This window comes from Marmota flaviventris, chromosome 3 (genome assembly GCF_047511675.1).
Source record: "Marmota flaviventris isolate mMarFla1 chromosome 3, mMarFla1.hap1, whole genome shotgun sequence".
Lineage (NCBI taxonomy): Eukaryota > Metazoa > Chordata > Mammalia > Rodentia > Sciuridae > Marmota > Marmota flaviventris.
This window is the reverse complement of record NC_092500.1, coordinates 18948008-18970800: the sequence shown is the minus strand read 5'-3', so window position 1 is coordinate 18970800 and position 22793 is coordinate 18948008. Positions and strand designations below refer to the sequence as shown.

General features: G+C 36.4%; 1 protein-coding gene and 1 long non-coding RNA gene across 2 annotated transcripts in view; one reads left to right on the top strand and one right to left on the bottom strand.

The window, feature by feature from the left end:
* The window catches only part of LOC139705173 (uncharacterized), a 413615-nt gene that overhangs the window by 110559 nt on the left and 280263 nt on the right, over positions 1–22793 (top strand). The gene's annotated exons all lie outside the window — the stretch shown is intronic.
* Igf1 (insulin like growth factor 1) overlaps positions 14244–22793 on the bottom strand; it is a 73682-nt gene continuing 65132 nt past the window's right edge. The window contains exon 4 of the mRNA XM_027929150.2: positions 14244–20041. Coding sequence (XP_027784951.1) covers positions 19982–20041 — 60 coding nt within the window. The 3' untranslated portion in view covers positions 14244–19981. The remainder of the gene's footprint in view (positions 20042–22793) is intronic.

Below are 22793 nucleotides of genomic sequence, written 5' to 3'. Positions count from 1 at the left end.
ATTCACGGGTTTTCACTGTTCCCCTGTTGTGGACATTGAGATCCTTCACAGGTTTTTGCTGCAGAGAATACAATATCCTTGTGGTTCCCGTCTCATATACACTTGTGAGGACTTCTCTAGGGTAGAAGTAGAAATGGTAGAAGTAGAAATGTCATAGCACATGGGCATTTTAGATCTTAATATTTGCTGCTCATTTGCCTTCCAGTGAACTAAAGTGTACACTCAGGGCAGGATAGGAAACTGTTTCCTCCTAGTTTTGTCAATATTTGATAGTACTAAATTTTAAAATTTTGACAACATTATGGGTAAAAATGGTATCTAACAGTGTGTTAATATTTGGTTTTTCTGATTATAAGTAAATGGGAGTAGCACTTTTTTTTCATATAAGTATGAGCCTTTTGCATATTAACTCCACAAGTTCTCTCTTTTCCAGTTTTTTTTTTCTGAGTTATTCGTATTTTTATATTGACTTATAGAAATTATTTATAGATTCTGGGTATCTCTTTCCATTATATATATTGAAACCATTTAACTTCTAAGCTCGGTTTACTCAATAGGTAATTGTTACAATTGACTAGGTAATTTTGAGGATAAAATATTTAAGCCCTTTAAGTACTTCCTGGCACATAGAACTCCCTCAAGGAGTAGTTGCTATTATAAGAGTTTGTTGTTTATATTTTTAAAAATATTTTTTAATTGTCAATGGACCTTTATTTTGTTTATATATATGCAATGCTGAGAATCGAACCCAGTGCCTCACACATGCTAGGCAGGCACTGTACCACTGAGATACAACCCCAGCCTGTTGTTTATATTTTATTATCCTGATGATAACAATCCCAGGACCTTCACAAAATCTTACCTAATTTTTATCGTGCTCTAACTCAGTTGTCCACACAGTCCATGAATCTTTGTTGAAGGCCTATAATAATGATTTGGGGACTTTTGTAGGTGCTGTGGATGCATCGTGAACAAGGCCCTTGCTTCCAGGTGATTGACATGCTGGCGTGGTCAACTGGCAATCATTACACAAGAACATAAGCACATGTGTCAAATAGAGTCAGTGGGGGGGGGGGGCTGAGGAACAGGGTAAGGGAATTTAAAGTTCAAGGTGTGATGTACTACTTGAGGGTAGATGACCAGAGAGACCCTCTTTTCCTTTTTAGCAGAAAACTATACAAAGGGAGAAAGATCCTTGGGAATATCTGAGAGAAGAGCCTTCCATACAGAAAGCAGCATGTGCAGAGGTTATGAGGTGGGGGCACACTTTTGTATTTGAGAAACATCCAGAGGCCAGGAAGATTAGAGCGAAGTATAGGTCTGAGAGTGGCCAGAGACCAGGTCACACTGTGTCCAGAAGGTCATAGGCAGAACTTTAGATATCATTCCAAATATGATGAGAAATCACAGGAGGAAGGATCTTGAATAGGAAGTACCTTGATCTGTTAACTGGAAAGCTCTGTTAAGAATAGAATAAGAAAAACAAATGTTTTTATTTTACCATCACTTATTCTTCTACAATGTTCTTCCTTTTTTGGTGTAGATCTGAGTTTCTATTAACATTTCTTGGAAGGTGTGTCAATAAGCAACAATTCCCTCAATTTCTGTTTGTCCAAGATATTATGTATTCTTCAGTTTTGAAGAATAATTTTGAAGAGTACAGAATTCTAAGTTGGTGGAGATTTTCTTTTCCATTCAACATTCATTTCACTTCACTTTTGTCTTGCCTCACGATTCCTGATGAGAAGTTGGATGTAATTCCCATTTTAAACACCTCTAGGTATTTTTAAATTCTCTTTTGTTTTGGGAACTTATCTTTGATTTTCTGTAGTTTAAAAATGATATGAGTAGATATGGGTTGCTGTTGTTGTGTTTTGCTTTGTTTTTTAAAGTGTCCTGCTTGGTGTTTATGATAGCTTTTCATTGCTGTAGCAAAACTTGTCAAGAACAGTTTAGAGAAGGAAAAGTTCATTTTGGCTCAAGGCTTCAGAGGTTCAGTCCATGGTCAGCTGACTCCATTTTCTGGACCTGAGATGAGGTAGAGCATCATGGTAGAAGGGATGTGGTAGAGGAAAACTACTCAGCACATGGTGACCAGGGAGCAGGATGAGATAGTGAGGAGCCAAGAACAAGATATAGTCACCAAGAGTATGCCCCCAGTGAACTACTTCCACCAATCATGCCCACCTGCCTACGATTACTACTCAATAGTCCATTCAAATTATTAACCATCAACTGTATTCACCTGCAAATGAGATTGCAACTCTCAAAGTCTAATCTTTTCACCTCTGAACATTGATGTATTGCCTAACACATGAGTTCTTCAGGGACATTTTTAGATCCATACTGTAACAGTGATCTCTGAGATTCCTGGATCTGATATTTGGTATTAATGTAAGAAAATTTTGAGATATTATTGTTTTGAATATTTCTTCTGTTTCTCTTTTTTGTATTCTCATCATGCGTATATTATACTTTTTCTAATTGTACCTATTGAAAGAACAATCAAGGCTTGCCATCAGAGAAAATGCCCATTTATTGAGGAACAGCTCTGCATATTTATAGAGCCAGGGGTGGTTTGACAGTTATTACAGTTTAATAGTTGAAGGGTTTGACAGTTGGCATGGGGTGCTTTTTGATTGGTGGGTAAGGATCATGTGAACCAGCAGGGCTAGTCTGATTGGATGGCAGGATCATGTGAGCCAGCAGGGCTCACCATTGGACAGCTCTTCTTGGTGGATGGGGAAGTTAGTCTTTGGAGCTGGGGCGACTCCCAACACCTATAGTACTTGGATAGTCTGTCTTGTTGTTGTTTGTTTGTTATACCCAGTCAGTTTTCTCTTTGCTTTTTAAATTTTTAAAGTTTCTGCTCATATATACTCAGGCTCAGAGATACTTTCCTTAACTGTATCCAGTTTGTTAATAATCCCATCAAAGTTATTCTTCATTTTTGTTTACAGTGTTTTCGATATGCCGTTTCCCTGTGGTTCTTTCTTGGGATTTTTCATCTCTCTGCTTCCATTGTCCATCATAATGACAGTTATTTTAAATTCTTGGTCTGATAATTCCAATAGTCCTGCCATGGCTGCTTCTGATGCTTGCTCTGTCTCTTCAAATTATGTTTTTGTTTTTGGTTTTATTTTTGGTGTGTGTGCATGCATATGCATGTGTGTGTATGTGTTGCCTCTTGGTATACCTTGTAATTTTTGACAGCCGACATAATGTACTAGATAAAAGAAACTGCTATAAACAGGTCTTTAGAAATGGGATGGTAAGTGTTGAAGAGGGAAACAATCTATATTTCTTTGATAAGTCTCAGTTTTTTACTGAGCCTGTTGCCACGGGGACTATAAACTTGGCAAATGTTCCTCAGTTCTTTCTTCCCCCCTCAGTGTGGCAGAATGACTAGACTGGTCTATTTCCCTTTTCCCACGTGGAAGGCTAGAGCTGATTGGAATTGCGGTACCTTCCTTTGGTAGGTTAAGCTCTGATAATACCTCAGCAGATTAGGCTCTGGTTAACTAGTTTTTTTTCTGAAAGAAATGAAGGACAGAATGCTCTGGTATATTTCAAAATACTTTCCCCCTCTCATGCTGGAAGCCTGAGAGGATTTTCTCTGATATTTATCGTGGGAACCTGGTTGAACTCCTAGAGATAAATCTCATCATACTGAGGGAGCCCCCTCTGACTGGTGTTCAGGAAATTTTTAACTCTCAGGCTTATCAGCACTGAGTTCCAGTAACTTGTCAACTACAGTTCAGGTTTTCCTGTCCTATCCCTGGTTCCCATAATAATTTCTGCTTGTGAGTTTCCACTCTGGTAAGCTGTGGCTCCCTGTGTCTCCAATCCTGGGGGCAGTGGTGTATTTTGGGTCCTCCCCTCTCCTGTGAGTCCAAGAAAAGTGGTTGATTTTCAGTTTGTTTGAATTTTTACTTGTTATGGATGGATTTTCAACTTCCAAACTCCTTTAATGCAAAATCTGAAACATGGAACATTTCTGTTAAGAATAGACTGTAGAAGACAAAAGGAGAGTGTGTTAGTTTTCTAGGGCTGCCATAAAAATTCCCATAAATTGAGAGGCTTAAAACAACAGAAATTTATTCTCTTACAATTCCAGAGGCCAGAAATATGAAATCCAGGTGTTGGCAGGGCCATGCTCTCTCTGAAGGCTCAAGGGAAGAATCCTTCTTTGAATCTTCCAGCTCTGGTGGCTTCTGACATTCTCTGCTCAGGCCTCTGCCTTGCTTTTCCCTGTGTTTATGTCTCTGTGTCTGAATCCCCCACCCTCTGCTCTCATCAAGACACAAGCCATTGAATTTTGGGCCCGCCCTTGGTCCGGGATGATCATATCGCAAGAGCCTTAATAATTGCATCTGCAAAGACTGTATTTCTAAGTAAGTCTATATTCATAGATAAGGGAATGGTAAGAATTGAGTTTATCTTTTTGGGATAAAATTCAACCCATGACACCAATAAAGAACCAAATTAAAATTTGAGCCATGGTGGGTCTTTATGAGGGTATGTATATGTATGAGGATTGTGGGAAATTCCACTTGGGGTATATTTTTTAGGAGAGAGATTATGGGATTTGCTGAAGGATTCAGTTTGGAGTGTGAGAGAAAGAAAGTCATAAAAAAAGACTCAGAGAGTTTAACCCAAGCCACTGGGTGAATATTGGAACCAGATACTTATCTAGACAGAAGCAAACTTCTAGGAGAGAAACTTACAAGACTTTCCTGTCATTGTAATAACATAATGTAAAATGTAAGAGCAAGGCCTCTGAGGTCAGAGACCAGAGTTACAAATAGTGCTGTGACTTGAGTTATGATACTTAATCTCCCTGGGTTTGGGATCTCCATCTCCAAAAATGTGTTCAGTAATAATAATGTTTCTTTCATAATGTTGTTTGGACAATTAAATGTGATTATGCAAGTGACATACAGAATAGATGGGGTCGCACAGATAGTACTTCTTCTATAAATCTTATCCATCCATCTCATTTTGAAAGGAACCTACAAAGATTCCCAAGATTCCTTCAATTGTCCCATTCTGTGATCCTGGTATCCATATAGTGGATCCAGAAAACTGATTTGGCAGTGGCATCTAGGGAACAGGGAAAGAAGGAGGCAAGGAACCTACAAAATTGTCCTTTGAGAGATGTTAAGAACAGTGGCATAAGTTTAGAGGGAGATGTTACAGAGGGACCTACACAGGACTTGGAAAATGATGTACTGGGAGAAAAGATACATATTTATGACTTCCTAAATCTGGAAAATGAGAATGAAATCTTTGATGGAAGTCAGAAAGCCAAAATATAGAGTAAGCTTGGGAGGAGACAGGACACATTCAGTGTCACTGTGTTGAAGTACTGACACTATGAGAGGTTATGTACCAAGTTGAATCCTGTTATGCTGGAAGTGCTCCACATCTGAATGGTTGGTAGGTACCCTGGGTTAGCACTGTCCAATAGCAATATGAGAGCCACACATATTAGCCATGTGCCGTTTAAACTTCACTAGTAGCTACCATAAAAAAGTGAAAAGAAACAGAGTAGACTAATTTTAATGATGTTTTTTAACTTATTACAACTACAATATTTTCATTCAGGCGCTTAATCAATGTACAAATATTAATTATATTATTTTTCTGTCAGACCTTTGAAATCCAGTATGTATCTTAAAATTATAGTATTTTGAGAGTTCAATAACTGGTTTGTTAGACAGTACAGGTAGAGGTGAAAGTGATTTTTAGTCAGTAGATTATAATGATTGAATTTCAAAAGAGGAAATAAATCTAGCATGTAGGAGAAGACTACCATAATAGGATGGTATTTGTAAGGGAGGGGATGCTAGTGGAAAAGGTAAATCAAGACAAAATTGTTTTACCAATTTTAACTTTGTAAAAGTTTGATTTCCCACATTAGACTGCCTGGCCCCAGATAATAGATGAATTTGTAGTAGCAATTCATGTTTTATTATATGACCCTATTATTTTATTTATTTTTCTATTTGCAAGTGCCTTGTTCATGTGTATTTTTATTGTTCATCTCTCCATTACAAGTAAATCTGATTTCCTTTATGATTATATTCCCACAATAGTGCCTCTCATACATTAAAACTCAATAAATTCCCATGAGATAAAAATCAATTTATATCTTCCAAGAATGTTCAGTATAAATGGGAGAGAAGAATTATACAGAAGAGAACCTAACAATAGATTGGAGGAGAACTAGACTCCTAAAGAATGATATTATAGATGCAGAATTTAGAAGGACAATAGAAAAAAAGACCCACAGGCTTTGAAGTAGCCTAGAAAAATAGAATTGGAGCGTGACTACGTCTTAAATGATGGAAAACCTTTGAATGTTTGGAAGGGAAGAAAGGACTAATGTCAAGCAAAGGTAAGATGCATGTAGGTAGTCTGGTTGTAATAGTTATTGAGAAAAACTAAGATATCAGGTTGAGATAGTAGCCACTGAAGTCTTTTGAGGGGTGTGAAGCAGAATTTTAAGAACGTTGTATGAAAGTAAATTGGAGAGAGAACTGGAAGGAAGCTATTACAACTTTCCAGAAGGTAGCAAAGTTGGATTGTGATAAGGCCTTTGGGGATAGGCAGGGTGAGAGATATAAGAGATTGTTTGAACAATGGCTTCAGTGGTCATTGTTTTGATCTAAATGTGCTTTGGAGGCTTGAATGAGTTGCTAAGAACAACTCTATCTTGGTCTACTGGGTGATGGCACTGTAGATGAAAAGTTCTAAATAGCAAATTGCTTTTAGAAGTAGGGACTGTGAGAGGAAAATGGACTAAAGTCAAAGTGTTGAAAGATGTCCAAGTGGAAACTTCCAGTAAGCCTTCAGATGACTAAGGGATTTAGAGAATGTAGGTTCTTTCCAAATCTTCCGTTCTTTTTCGCCTATATAGAAAGTGTTTACTTTATGTGTTTCCCTGTGGCTCCGTTGATTACATTCTTATGTGTGGTTTGAAGCTCCTCTGGCTTCAAACCTGTATTTGTTTTGGGCATGGTTGGAATAGAGTGCTAACGAGCCCAAGGTCATGGGTTTGATCCCAAGAAGGGCCAGTTAGTTTCATGGAGAGGAAAATTGCATTCCATGGTTCACAGACTTCACCCCTAATCCTGTCTACTTGTCTCTGAACTATGTAGCATTGTCCCAAGGGGGCCCAGTGAGAAAGTGTGCATGGTTGTGTGTAATCCATTAAACTACTGGAAGAATAACTCCAAGTGGCTTTATCTGGGTTGCTTCTTCAGGAAGCCTTGTTTTCTTTCTCCCTCTGCTCTTGGGACAGAGATCACATTTTCTGAGACGGCATCATGACCCAGTGCACACGGAACTATCAAGTGCACGTCCACTCACATCTGCCTTCCCACATTCATTTGCTTCTCTGGTAGAGGCAATGCAAGGATCCAGGAGTGTGTGGTTCTTTGCTGTTCAAGTGTCTACTTGCAAATAGTGGGGTTGATTATCAGTATGACTTTGAGAGTTGTCTTGCTAACGTGCAAACAAACCTTGGAGGGCATGAACAAGCCAAAAGACACTAAGAAAATCTTTCACTGACTGATCTTCCTTACCTTACCTGGCTGCTTTAGCTTGCTATGTACTCTTACTGGGGAATACAAGTCCATACTCAAAATTCTTGTGAATGGTCATATAAGGATACAGCATAGAATGTTTTTTTTTTTCTTTTTAAAGGAATGATGATTGCCATAGAATGGCCCTTTAGCAAGCCCCCCATAAGGCATCTTCCACACAAGTATAGTTACAGCTCCTGCTGGGACAGCATCTGAAGTCTGTTTCTGTGCATACTGCATTTTCGAAAATCAATCCTAGAAATTTTCAAATTGCTTTTCTAGTTGACCGACACACCCCTGGTGTGACTCCAAAGAAGATTTGGAAGAAAGGTTACACACAACTTGAAAGAGTAAAAAGAAATCTTCCCGGCTTACGAAGGACTTGAAAATATGTTCACTTCTCTTTCAGGGAATTGGAGTTTGCCATACCAGGGATATTTCTATTATTTGACATATGAAAAATTAAAAAGATTGAGAAGTAAGAGACCATTTAATAGACTGCTAACAATAAGAGTGATATTTTAGACTATGATGTGGAATAAATATGGCTAAAAGTAAAAAAATAACTACATGTGAACAATAGATGATATGTTCCCTAATATCTGTTTGATGAAAAATACTATCTAAAAGGATGGTTTTCAGAATTCTGTATGGTAGCAGACATGTTTTTTGGACTTGAAAAATAGGAGGTGCTCGATAAATGTTAGTTGACTGAATAGCAAAGAGTTTTGTAAATGAATGGTAATTATTTTACTATGTTTCAATTAATTTTTAAGCTAATAAAATTAATTGGTATTAGAAAAAAGAATAGCTACAATTATATGCTGATGAATCTGGCAAAATGGTTGAAAAATTATTGGTGTTTGGTGCATAGGGACAAGCATTTTTAAAAAATTCTTTATTTTGATGAGGAATTACTTTGGTATTATATAGAGATAGCCTGGAAGTATTAAATAAGTCACTAAAAATTATAATGTGGGAAATTTATAGCTCTGATGGCTAGGTTGGAAAGGGCTGGGTGAAGATAAAGAATTACACTGACCCAGAAAGTAAATGCTAGACTTGAAATTTTATATTTGTTTCATGGTGTAAGGATTTGCACCAGTATTTTCCCAAGTGAGATTCTCTTGGATTAGGGAAAAAGGTGGTAACTTGGTGAGTGTTAGAAAGCTGAGGCCAGGAGTCAGTGGAGATAATTCTACCTTGGGAATGTTAGATTCTTAGAGTGCTCATTCTTAATAATAATAGTATTAGCCGTAGTGATGAGAATAAAAACAATGATAATAAACTACACGAGCAAGACCTAATGAACAGATAGTGCTAGACTGTGCTGGTATTTTCACCTAGCCACAGAGAAATAAAAAAGATGAAAAGAATGAAGCCAGTGTAATGAGTTTTCCATACAGCTTTATTTATTCCATTAAAAGAAATGCCTCCTCATATCCATGCCATGTTTTTTGAAATTTATTTTTTTTAATGACAAATGTTGGTGATAGATGATTACTTTTTTATGGCCTTATTTTAGCTAAATACAGATTTTGCCATCTGATGTCCATTTCACCCAATTTTTACTTTTAGTTTTTGAAATTTCACTATTTTGAGAAATTTAGGTGTTTAGGAACTGTGGCATGATAATGTTTAATCCTCATATTAATATAAGACAGATATTACTGATCTTCATAGAAGTCATTTTAATTTGTCCAAAGCAACCAGCTAGAAATGCCAGAGCCATGACACAAACTCACATCTGCCAGGTTTCTGCACCCATGTTTCTAACTGCTATCTTGTTCCTATTTGTATTGGTTAGGGTTAATATAACCCCTGTATATTAACACAGAGAGGATTTAATGTAGGTGATAAAGAGATGAGTAGCTGAATAAGGGAGAGGAGCCCACCCAGAGAATATCAGTATCAGGAAATCACTATGCCTAGGGCTAGAGAGACACAGAAAGGAGATGAATTCCCAGTAGGAAAAACCAGTAGATAGACCTAGGTCCATCAGGAGGCATGAGATGCTTCTTGGGCTGGAGGACAAGGACCATGGAGGGAGGCGCTGCACATATTGCTAAAAGATGCTACTTGAAGCAGAGGGAAAAGGCGGGGGGATACCCTGGCTTCTTCCTTCCTCTTATCCTCAACCTTTTGCTTGTGTCTCCTTTGGACAACTTCACCCAGAGACCAGAAAGCATAGATGCTGTGAAATGTAGTTCCCTGTAAAATAGAGAAGATCAAGGGAATGTTGGGAAACAGGTATAAAAGCAGACAGGTTAACAACCAGCACATTTTGCATAAATCTGTAGTGAATTTTACTATAGCTGCAGGGTCTAGTGATACCAAAAGAGACTTTTCAATATTAACAGTCAAGAAGAATCAATTTGGCCTATTGGAGAGGGATGGGGTTGTTTGTATTTCCAAATGACTCTTAAAGTAGAGAGATCCAGAATAAATACAAAGAGAACTTTGGTACTTTGGTGCATTTTACATTATATAAGGGTGGCTGAAGTAGAAGTTCTGGGCCAAATAAGATAGGAAACAAATCCTGGCAAATATTTTTACCTTGTTTAAACTATTGTCTCTTTCAATTTCTCAAGGAATAACCCCTCCCCTTTTACCTTCTAAAGATTTGGGTTGGGAAGAACAGTGTGGGGTAGAATGTTAGGTTCAGCCACAGCACTTAAATAGAGAAGTTGACATAACTAAGGTCTATGACCCCCTCCTCATTTTCATTTGAATGAGCTGGGGGCTAGGCAGGAGCCACTGAGTGAAATAAGTAGTTAGGAAATTATAGGACAATTACTTGATCTTTAACTCTCTTCCTCCCTAAAGAGAGGAACCTTCTTGCCAGGCCACATTTCCTACCTTACTTGAAATCCAAGGTCAAATGTTACTTCTGATGTACTGCTTCAATTGTCTCAAATGCAATTTACATCTGTTTCTGTTTTTAGTGATCACTTTATTCTTTTCAAAGTCATCTAATCCCATCATAGGGTAAAGGAAAGAACATTTAGAAACCAGATGTTGTATTAACCATAACCATTATCCTTTATTGGATCCCAAAGAGGCTTAATCTCTATCCATAAACAGGTGAGGAAGAGGACAGTTTTTAGTTCAGTCCTGTACTTAGGATTCCTCATGACTAAGGGAGCAAAAGCTCTGCCATCTATCTGTCATTGTGACCCAGGGAGTGTCAAAATTGATATCCCAGTGATTCAGCCCTGTCAGATCCAAAGCTCCACTTTTTATAATGAACATTTTGTGACAGACATTTTAATTTCCAAAGTGAGATTCATAGATTACATTGAAATACACAATTTTAACAACCATGACAAATCAGAGCCATGCTTAGATTGTAATATAAAGGAGAAATTAAAGGAAAAGAGTTTGTAATAAAAAAGCATGCATCATAAGATAGAAATGCTCAGACACAACTCTACTAGAAAACATAATGAAGTTGTCAGATGTTTACACCCGTGTAGGGAATCGCGAATGTGAAAACTGCCTGTGCAGACTGCTAGGTACAGACTGAAGAGTTTCAGATAGCACAATCAACATTGCCATTGTTGGTGCAGATTTTCTAAAATGGCGACAACATTTGGTAAAGTTCCAAACAAAAGACCTAAAATCTTCCCTCGGTCTACATGGCAATTGCATTCCTGCAAAATCCAGTTTGTGTTAAAATCATGGAAAAATACTTTGAGTTTTAAAATAAATTGGAGTTATATTCTACACTTAATGATTATAAATAGGGTTATCACCTACATGAAAATTCTAAAGGCCTGGCCTCTGCCTAATAAATGCCAGTAACACTTTCCCCAATCATTGTGACAACCCCAGGTATCCCTATGTGTTTTCAAAATGCCATCTAGGACCAGCACTGTTCCTACTGGGAACCTGTAATGTGGTCTAACAGGCTGTTTTGGAGGACAAGTTCATTGGAGCGTGGTCTCGTGAAGTTCCAAGCTTCAAGGGCACTTTTTTTCTTTTCTTCCAGCAGCTCTGATTCAAACTTTACCCTTGAGACTACACTGACTTTGATAAGTTGTCAAGGGAAAAGAGTAGATGGATAATTGCCAGAGCCCTTGATAAGATTCTTTATGATCGGCTTCAGTTTGACTCATGTGAAAATTGTTTATTTCTGGATTGTGTAAGAGTATAAGACATAACCTTCCTCCCCAAGGAGTCTGGAGATTGGTTTACCCTTGGATGTTACATACTTTGTGTGAAGCATTGTCAGGATTGATATTATAGTGTGGCTGAGTGGAGGAATGATAGCCAGCAATGTTTAAAGCCAGGGTAGATAACACTGGTCATGTACAGAAATGCTTATTTATCTTGATAATGCCATACTCAAATGTGATTTATCACTCAAAGATATAACTAGCTCTATTTCTGCCTGTAACATGTAAAACAAAATTTGAATGAGAATGTATTGATCTGTGCACCGAGCTGTTTTCATGTCAGGATTGGGACGTGGATGGTGAAGAATAAAAACACAGGTTTTGTTGTCTTCGACCCAGATTCAAGCTGGTTCTGACTGCCTGTTGCCTTCAGAAAGGTAAATAATGTCTTTGGGCAGTCTTTAAAATAGGGTTCATAGTCGTGTCTTATGCATAGAAATTTTTCTTTAAGGATGAATGAGACAATGTAGGTAGGTCACTTGACACAGGGACTGACCCACAGTAAATGCTCAGCGAATATGAACCATCATTATATTTAGAGTAGTGATCGACATTTAATGTAGAAGTTCTGGGCCAAATAAGATGGGAAGCAAATCCTGGCAAATGTTTTTACCTTGTTCAAACTATTTTCTCTTTCAATTTCTGATAATTATTCCTGATGCAGATCTGACAGGAAGAAAATAATATTTTTAATGGTGGCAGTCATTTGACCTAAATGACTTTGGAGGAAGATAACATTCCTTCTAAGAATGGAATTGTTCCTTTGTTTTGGAAAAAACACTTTTTGGTCATTCAGTAATAAAATGTGGGTCAGCTCTGCCTCCACCCCAGCATGGGCAAAGCTGTCATGGAGGAAGTTTGCTCTGCAGAAGAACACAATAGAATTTTCTCGCAAGTTCTTTCTAAGGGAGGTGATGAAAGGTTGGATAGGAAACACTGTTGTTCCTGAGAGGGTTTGCAAAAGAGAGGAGAGTTCTTACTAAGGCAACAGGAGGCCTGTGAGCAGCCAGAAATTCCTTGAAAAATGTGTAGTAATGGATGTTTGACATTGAATTAGATGCCTTTTCTGCTGTGTGCTCAGTTGCCTCCCACTTCCTTATCTACAAAACCTTTAGCAGGGGTGGAACTAGATTAACCTAGTGTGAATGCAGGGAGAAAGATACTCTCCTGAGCAGAGGGTAGAGAAGAGCTGGTAGAAGACTGTGGCCATGGGAGATAAAATGACAAAGCATGAGTTAGACATTTGGAGGAAAGAGCCTGAGGAATATTGGTCCAGGGCAGATCCACAGAAATTTTGAGGAAGTGAGGGTGGGAATCATGGGGAGTGAAGTTATCAGGGTCATGTGGTAAATAGTAAAGAAAACTTCAGTACTATTTCTTTAAAACCAAGTACCAAGTTCATGAGCTATTTTCACATTGGAGTTATTTTCCAAATAGTTTATGGTGAGTTTATTAAAAGAAAAATTGATCAATCATGTGCTTTTAAACAAGAGGGAAATTTCAAACCTTTACACTTTGTATCACTACGAATACTGTTGTGAGTTTGATATCCACAATGTCTATTCAGTAAAGAGTTAGAAAGATCTATTGAAATAAAAGCTCAATACTGAGAGATCACATTCTTATATAGTCTCTTGGTTTGGGTGTGTATTAAATGCCATCTGTTTATTATGTACTCTATAAAGATATGTTTAGGTATTTTGGCAAGAAAATTATTTGCCAAAAACTTTCTATCCTGGGTTATTACTCAATGCTGAGTCTTAGTGAGTAGTTTTCTTCAACCTACTTTATTATTGATGCACATATTATATAATTCATCTTATCTTGCTCTTACTTTGTATACATCCTTTGAAGTATACTTTTAAAAAAATATATAATCTAAGTTCTATAAGATATTTCCATTTTGTTGTATGATTGATTTTATTTTTCTGGGTAAGTTTTCATGTTTACTTGTTGTGATGATGTTAATTAATAAGAATGCTATATAACGGTAGACCTCTTAAGAAATGACACATTACACCAACATTATCCAAAAGAACAAATTAATCAAACATGATTAATTTTAATGTAATTACTAAAGAAAGATATACCATTTTATTATGACACTCTAGCCATACATTTTCAAAATATGCTTATTAAACAGTAAATGTAAGATAATGATTCAGTTAGTACATTTTTAGAAGTTATTAGGACTGATATTCTTCTGCCATAAATGAATTGAATAATAATTTCAAATGCAATCAGAATTAATTTAATAAAAGTATGCTTTTCACTAAAACTGATACAATGAATGACCAATCATTATTTTCTGGTTTCAAAGAAGCAGGGGAAAATTAATTCAGTGTCCGTAAGTTTATTTATCACATTTGGCCTATAAGTGTGATAAAAATACATGAAGCAAAATACATTATGTAATCCCAATTCTCATAGTTCATTAACTCTCTTAGCAAAAAGAGATCTGACATCTATTTGGGGCTTCTATGTGAACTGAATATAAGCTACATGATGTTTGAAAGTTTTTGATATTTTGAATAGACATTTTAATGATACATAGACACAGAGAAGAGATGCGAGCAGACAGCTTGAGGTTTCAGAGTCCCTCTTGCACTGTGTTTAGCAGCAGGTACAAGATAAATATCTAAATAAAATCAGAGTAAGGGATCAACAGAGTGACTTTGCTATGAATCTGTGAGTGGGGTCGGTGGGTGGCTTGGAAGGGATTTTTAGAATTCTAATTTCATTTTTTCTACTTTACATTTTTAGTGCATTGTGGGCAAAAGAAAATGAGTAATGTTTGCTTGTAGGCCTGGGCAATTTGAACAAAGAGGTATTCTAAGGATTGTAAAAGGTCATTTTGAAGGTGAATCAGCATTGGATTTTTAAGTAGGAGAAACTCTATTTCCATCTTAGCTCATATTTCAATTGGGCAGGAACACTTTGACTCTTGTGTTCTCTCTTTTTAAAATTTTTTTTAAGTTTCCCTTGAAAGTTTATATCAGTGACATTTGGAAAATAGGGAGAGAAGGACTGTGTTTAAGATCAATGTAATCATACATTAAGTGGGACCATGTGAAGTGTATGTTTTTTTTAAAAGAGGTTCCTTTAATTCTAGGACTTCAGCTTGATCAGCTCTCTAAAAAATTCTGAGGCAGATTTAAAAAGAAAAAAGGATGGAGAAGAATAAAGACAGTTTCAAAATCTCCTGGGCCTGTTTTATCTGTGAGAGTTTTCCTTAAAAAAAAAAAAAATTGTTCCAGATAGGACTTATTTATTTAAATCATTAACTTTATCCTGTACCATATGCACTTAAAGCTTTAGACAGTCTTTGTGTCTTCTTTTCTTTTTAAATAGAAGTTACACACAAAAAGATATCTATGTATCAATTTCTAATACCTAACAGGAAAGTCTTATAGAATATTAAAATAGCAATAAGCAAATATGTACTATAAGATTAAGCACTAGCCTTGAAAACAAAACATAACAAAAACAAAAATAAAGAATCCAAAAAATTTTCTTTTTGTTTTTGCCCCCTCAGATCCTGGACTTTATGATCATTTCAGGGAAGGGACATGAAGACTGCTAATTCTTCTACTGTATTTTAAAGTACATGAGGCCTTATCATAGGTCAGATTTACCTTTTGAAAACATCGATGGGAAATCCATGTGATTTGAACGGAAATGCTCTTTCTTATGAGGACAGCCAAACAGAGTCTACTCTAATAATTTAGGACCATCTTTCAAGGTTAAAAATAGCAAAACATTTTAAATAGTTGGATTCGATAAGTCAAGCATATGTTTCTATCTAGCCTATGGTTTAAAGAGTATATGTGGTTTAATCTTATCATCCCCTCATTCCAATATGAAAAAAGAAGAAAAGGACCAAGTCATTTGGAACATTCGGGTATTCATAAAGACAGTTTAAAGTTAAAAAAAAATCAGAAACTGAGAACAAAAACATCTTCACAGATTGTAACATCTCTTTCAACAATTTCTCATAAAGGCTTCTCTTTCTTAATCAGCAGATGACCCCCATCTCATAAGGAAGTCCTTTCCCACATTTCCCAATGAGATCAGTGATTGTGTTTTAGGAGAGCTCCTGCCTGTTTGAGATCTTTGAAGAAGGGAGAGGATCTTCTACAGACCATACCAAAGAACACCCAAGGAAGATGTGGCAGAAGCTGTTTTTAGTAGTTGGCGAATCTATGCATTTTTTTTCTCTTTGTTTTTATTTTCTCCACTTGCTGAATATCTGTTTTAGAGCAGAGCACAAAAAAAAAAAAAAAAAAAAAAAAAAAATCAAAAAGCAACTGAATACTCTTTCTAGTTCTGCCATTTACCTAGAAGATCTTTCTTTTTCTTTCCCTTTATACTCCAAGCACTTGATCAAAGTGTTTGGATTAGATGAAATATTGCTAATTTTGCTGAGTTTGAGAGCCAACGAAATAATGGAGCCTTGTAACTTTTAAAAATTTCCATCTTCTACCCCAGTACCCCCAAACTCACAATTTGGTGAACAACACTTTACTTGTGAGTGATACAAAGTTGAAAGGTGGTGTGACTAGATCTAATGCAATTTTATTAAGCCATCTATCTATAGAATTGTTGGTTTCGTACTTTAAAAAAATATGTCTATGCTTTCTTTTTTTTTCTTTTTTTCATTTTTTTTTAAGTCAAGTACTTTCTTAAAGAAACAATAGCACCACATTGGCATTGCTGGCCAAACAATAAATGGGAAAGCAAAATATGCTACATCTTCATTCTAAGCATTCTTGCAAGCCATAAACTAGTAACAGAAACCCTGGAGCCACAGAGCATGAGATGTTTTCATCTATACAAACATCCATGTTCTAAGGGAAGGGAAAGGAAGGATTCATAAGGAGGCTTTGTTTGTTTTCATTATTTTTAAGTAAGATTTTCAAGGAAGTGATTTTTTTTTCCCTCAGTATTCCATTGGACTCTTAGGGTGAGCGTGTGAACATGTGTGTGCAGTCTAGGTGATGAGATTTTCTTTTAAAATAGAAGAGTGAGTTTTGATGGGGAGCTGCATTAGCCTGTCCAGTGAAATTGCCTAATCTTGAAATAGTCAAATAATTCTTTACACTATTTGGGGAAGAGAAACCAAAAATTGACAGAGGTGTGGAATACTGTCAATTACATTGGAAATAAACCTATCCATTGAAAACTCATCCTACCAATTTTTGTCATTCTTTTTATAAACAACTGAAAATTGCCCCATTTCTAAGTACTAAAGAAATATAACTCCATAGCAAAGTGGGTAAAATTTTGAGCTGTGAAGTTCTAGGTGCTTCTTTCCTGTTAATCCTGAGCCATTCTGTGGCAATAATCAATTGAATTGCAGCAATAACATCTATTTGTCTTAATTCATTTGAAAGTAAAATGGTGGGCTAGTCTAATTAATTTTTATTTGTTGATTTAGGATCCAGCTGGAGGGGATTATGTATTGGAAAATGTTTTAAAAAATGACATGGTATCACATATTGAAGCTTTCCTCATTGGGATATTTTTGACTGCACGTAGAATTAAATGAATAAAACATGTCACAGTCACCCTTAGAATTATCATATCCAACTATGTCAAGAAACCCATAAATCTGTGGAAGACTGCCTGTGAAGTTTTTCTGGGACTCAGCAATTTTAAAAGGTATACACTGGGAACAAGAAATAAAAATCAGAAGAGCCATCTTGGAGAGATGCTTAGGTCTAGCATCTCATTCCATAGAATCCTCGTCTAGAAAACAGGCAGAGAGCAAAACCAATTTATAGGTTTTTTTTTTTGTTTGTTTTTGACATCTCTCCATAGAGATCAGAGCCTTACTCAGCATCCCCAAGGCACTGGATTCAAATGGCTCTGAGGACTGAGTGTTAAGATGCTAGTTGACTGAACAGGAACACTCCACTGAATAAGACCTTCTTTTTGCATATTATCAGAGATTCAGGAAGTCTTTCTTTCTTTTTTTTTTCCTGGCCTCTTAAACTTGAGGAGACCAGTAAGAAAGGTAGAAAGAAAGAAAGAAAACCCCCAAACCTAAAGATGTCATTTTTGTTTTTCATATATACTTTCCAAGAACATAAAAGATAAAAATTTACATGACATACTCAAATTGTGTGCTTTTCACCAAAAAAAATCTAAGGCAGATAAAAATATCTGAATGCTGGATAGTTCATTGTTCTAAAAGGAAAATCCTGATCCATAGACAGGGAGCATTTTGGGGGGCTGTCCTCATTTTTGGATTTTCTTAATATCAATGTTCAGTTGAATGTGTAAGACATTCACAGAAAGTTCGGAATCACTCTTCTAATCAGATATGAGGAGAAATTTCAAGGTTGAGGAGGAATTTTTTGTCTCTTAATTACCAACTCTAGTCAGCATATTTTCACAAAAATAAAATACGTGTGTATATATACAACTAAGGATAAGAAGAAAGTCCATTAAAGAAAGTAACTATGTGATATTTTAGTGGATATTATTTCAATATTTAAAATCTTGGGCCATTTTTCTTATATTTTCTAAGAAGCAAGAAAAGTGTGTTTTTCCAAATGAGTAGAATATTATTTGTCACATTTAAAGAGGTGCTACTAGACAGAAGGCAATTGCTTGGAAAAAATCAGTTAAGAACTTAACAAATGGAGTGATCGATTGATTACCCTTTCATTGGTAGAAATCTTTTTGTTTTTCCACTGTTCTCTTTTCCTTTCTCTCTTTTCACTTATATTCATAAAAACATTTGGTTAATAACCCTCTAGCCATGTTGTGAATGGGTTGTTTGTAGAATTCCATATATCCCAGCAATTCAAGGGCTCTGGTGTTGCGCCCTCCAACAACCCAGGATAAAAATCTGAAGCTTCATCTTTTTGACCCTCATACCACCCCTTTGAGGTAGGTAGATGACATATTGCCCCCATTTTGCAGATGAGGAAACTGAGGCACAGAGAGGTGAAGCGACTTGCCCAAGGTCACACAGTGGTGAGTCTGTGGCAGAGCTGGATGTTTGTTTCTTTGGCAAGAAACAGAAACCAGGACTGTTAAAATTCCTAGCCTTTTGCTTTTTCCATTCCACGGCTTCCTCTCTGGACGTGCCAGTCGAATTTGCATTGGTGTTTTGCATGTTAAATTCCTCTGGAGGCATAATTGGGGGACTTTGCCCTCTTTCCTAAATGGATGGAATTTCCAGTTTCCCTCCCCTTGGTACCATCCTTGGCTCCAGGCTTTCCCTCCTGCTTTGCTTTCGCCTTTTACCGTTTTGACCAGACTCTTTCATATAACAAACTACAAAATAGCACCATTGTACTAAAAAACAAAGTTTTACATACTGTTTGATATATCCTGTATTATTGATATGCTAAATTTACATAGTGCTCTACATGGAAAAAATAAAAAGAGAGAATTTACTAATCAGGTTGCACGCTAACTCATCATTCGAAGGAACCATTGAGAGTTTAAGAGACTTTCTGTTTCAAAGATACACCTAAAAATGATTGGCCTCAAAGTTGCAACTGTTTGCGTTCTTATAATTTTTTTTTTGTGTGTGTGTGTGTGGCATGATGTGGAAAAATAAAGCTATTTGTTTAAAATAAATGCATCCAATTCATATTTGGTACGAATGCCACAGATTGAATCTTGTAGGTTAAACATCGGTGGGCTCTTTGACTTCTTGCTACTGCTTTTGAGGAGGCCAAATTAGACAAATGTAAATGACATGAAAGGGTGAGTGATGGGGTAGACAAAGAAGATTATTAGACATTGTAAAATAAACATTTTGTGTTGTGTAGAAAGAAGTGCAAATAAGAAAACAATTCATAAACCACTTAGACCAGGTTGCTGAATGGATGCTGCAGCAGCCAAGATTCAGAAAGGAACTGAGGGCAGCTGGGTCTGAACAACACCCATGCATCTGTGGCTCTTAAGAGGCAGGGACTAAGATATATATATTTTTCTCTATAGAACATGATTGATATAGGATCAACAGCAATCTATCAACTCCAGGACTGTTTTTGCAAGGTGCAAATCTTTTAACAATCACTGCTAAAGACAATGTTGGAATGTTTACTTGTATATTTCCTTGGGGGAAATGCCCATCTTTGAAATGCTATCAAACTTATTTTTTGGTAGGTGTTCCAATGTTTAACAGGTAACTCGCGCAGAGCAAGGAATCCTGTGGTGACATGTCATTCTTGGCTCCTCAGGAGGCTCTTCCTACATTCTGTAGTTCTTGTTTCCTGCGCTCCCTCTACTTGCGTTCTTCAAATGAACTTCCTATGAATAAAGGAGAGACAGTGACGTTAGCTTGGTGAGGTTTTGTAGACCCTTCTAATTTAATTGTTTTAAGTGTATCTATTTTAAAATTGTACATATTTATGGGGAACCTTGTGATAGACAATTCAATACATGGGTATCAGCAGTGATAATCAAAACAGGGTAATTAGTATTTCTAGCCCCTTAAAATTCTATCCTTTCTTCATGCTGGGAAACTGACACTCTCTTCTCATTCTTTACAAAATATATAATCAATTATTCTATACTATACTCAGGCTGCTGTGTTGCAATAGACTAGTACTTATTTTTCCTATCTAACTGTACCCATCTGTTTTTAACACGAGGTCTCATTCTTTTGTATTTTGTATGCCATGAATCAAGCTACAGCAGAGCTTTAGGCATTGGTTTTTCTGAGAGAGGCATACAGATGGACAGGTCTTTAGTTAATTCCTTGGCTAAACCGCACTTAGGTTACTTCCATGTCTGGAGATGTGGAAATATATGTGTGTGTAATATATATATTATACACACATATATACATATATACACATACATATATTTTATATATGTATATATAATCATATTATAATATATAATTATATATAATCATGTAAAGTGTATTTCTACCCATCTGTCTATCTCACACATTAATAGGAAAGGGATCCTGAAAATCCCTGTGTCTGACCAGTAGCATCTTTTCTTAGAAAAAAAACAAAACAAACACATCAATCAGATGGTGAGATCATCCTCTGCTGTTTTTATCACAGTTCTGTTTTAATTTTTGTGAAAAAAGGTGATATTTCTCTCTCTCTCTCTCTCTTTTTTTTTTTGGTCTTTTCCCTGCCCTCTAGAAAGAGGCAGAGTTTGGGAAGTAGAAATTCACAAGTTTGTCATTGATGTCATCTATAAAATCACAGACTTCCTGAACTGAGCTCAATTCCTAATTAGTGTATTTTCCAGCCATGGGAACTTGTGCAAATGAGGTCTCTTTTGTCTCTGTGCTTCATGAAACAGAATAATAACATTATCTACCTTATAGGATTAAAGATGAAAGGATTCATGTATAATAAAAGCACTTAATACTAGTCTGGCACATGATAAGCACTACATAAGTATTAGCTGTTACTATTTTCAGTTACTCTTTGTTTGCTCTTATTATTTATGTCATCTGTATTGCAAAGTAACTATTCTAAGACCAAATATCCTGAGTTCTGTGCTTTGGTGATACCATTCACTCACTGACAAACAAGGCTATTAGCTAAGGAATTTGGAGTTTCATTTAGAATCGAAGCTCTATGAGGGCAAGGACACTGTGACACTGCAGAGTCTAAAACAGGGCCTAGGATATTGCAGGTGCTCAAAAAATATCTATAGGATGAATCACATGAGTACGAGGGATTCCTTCACGGTGTGCAAAACCAAGTCATTCGACTTTTTCTATAGTTCTTATTTTAGCCTTGAATCAATTTAAATAGCACTGTATTTAGTCATATAAGGAGATGTGAACTAAAATGTTATTCACATGCACACACTTAAAGCACTTCTTTGCTTGGTTTTGCTTCTAGCCAGAGAATCTTCTATGGGGGTACATAATGTACAATTACAAAATGGAGTTCAAGAATTCTTATCCTCATCCTTAAAACATGTTTTCACTAAGACCCAAAACCAGTGGTTCTTATAATGATGGCCAGAATCTCCAGACTTTTCCTCTGGCTTAAGTTATGATCACCCACCCAAACACAACACTGTTAGGAACTAAGAGTCCTTAGTGCTGCTCAGAACTGAGACCTAGAGCAACGAGAGAAGTTTTAAGGCTGAAATGGGAGAAAACCCACCTACCATTCCTTAGAAATAATACCTGTTGGCCAAGACCCACAGGGATTTGGCAATTTTTCTTATATGTGTTCAGTTCTGCCTGGAACATTATAGAGTTTTACCACCAAGTCCTTCATGAAAGGCAGCTAGCAATTCCAGTTGAAGGTTGATATCCCTGAACTGACTGAATGAAAGGCAGATGGCATCACTGTATGAAAACATTGATTAAGGAGTCTAGCTCAGTGGCCACTGCAAAAGAAGCTGATGCGAAGAAACTAGGCACTTGAATAGAATCCTCAAAATGCTTTCTATTTAAAATCCTGGCACTTTTTTTCTCAAATAGCACACACCTTTTACCAAATCTATTTGACATGCATTTATTGCTATGTATTGCAGCTATGAATATTGCTTTTTTAAAAATAGTAGTTAAGAAAATGAAAGAAAGACATATGGGCCCACAGAGTTAAAACACAAATGTTCCCAAACTCCTTGAAAAATTTCTGTGTTGACCCTGCTGATGGGATGTATCTCATGTAAGTCCCTAAATAACTATTTTGAAGGCTACCACCTTTCCGCCAAACTATAAACCAAATTAACTAACAAGAAGAGATACATTCTAATTTGAGTTTTATCTTTTTTTTCCTATATAAGATGCATACCAGGTTAAAACAAATATTCTTAGGAATCTGACATGCCCAAACTAAAAAAAATACTGAATGATATGTTAACAATGCTCTGCAAGATGTTTAATTCCCAGTTTTCCTTGCAAACTGAATTAATTACAGATTTGTAGAAGACAACAGGTATATTCTGTATTCTGCTCTTCAAATTCATTAGTGCTGTAGCAAAAACATTGAGGTTAGCTAGACACATCATATAGATCTTATCTTTTGTTTCCAACAGAGATTCTTTTCTTTGCTCCTAAAGCAGAAGGTTG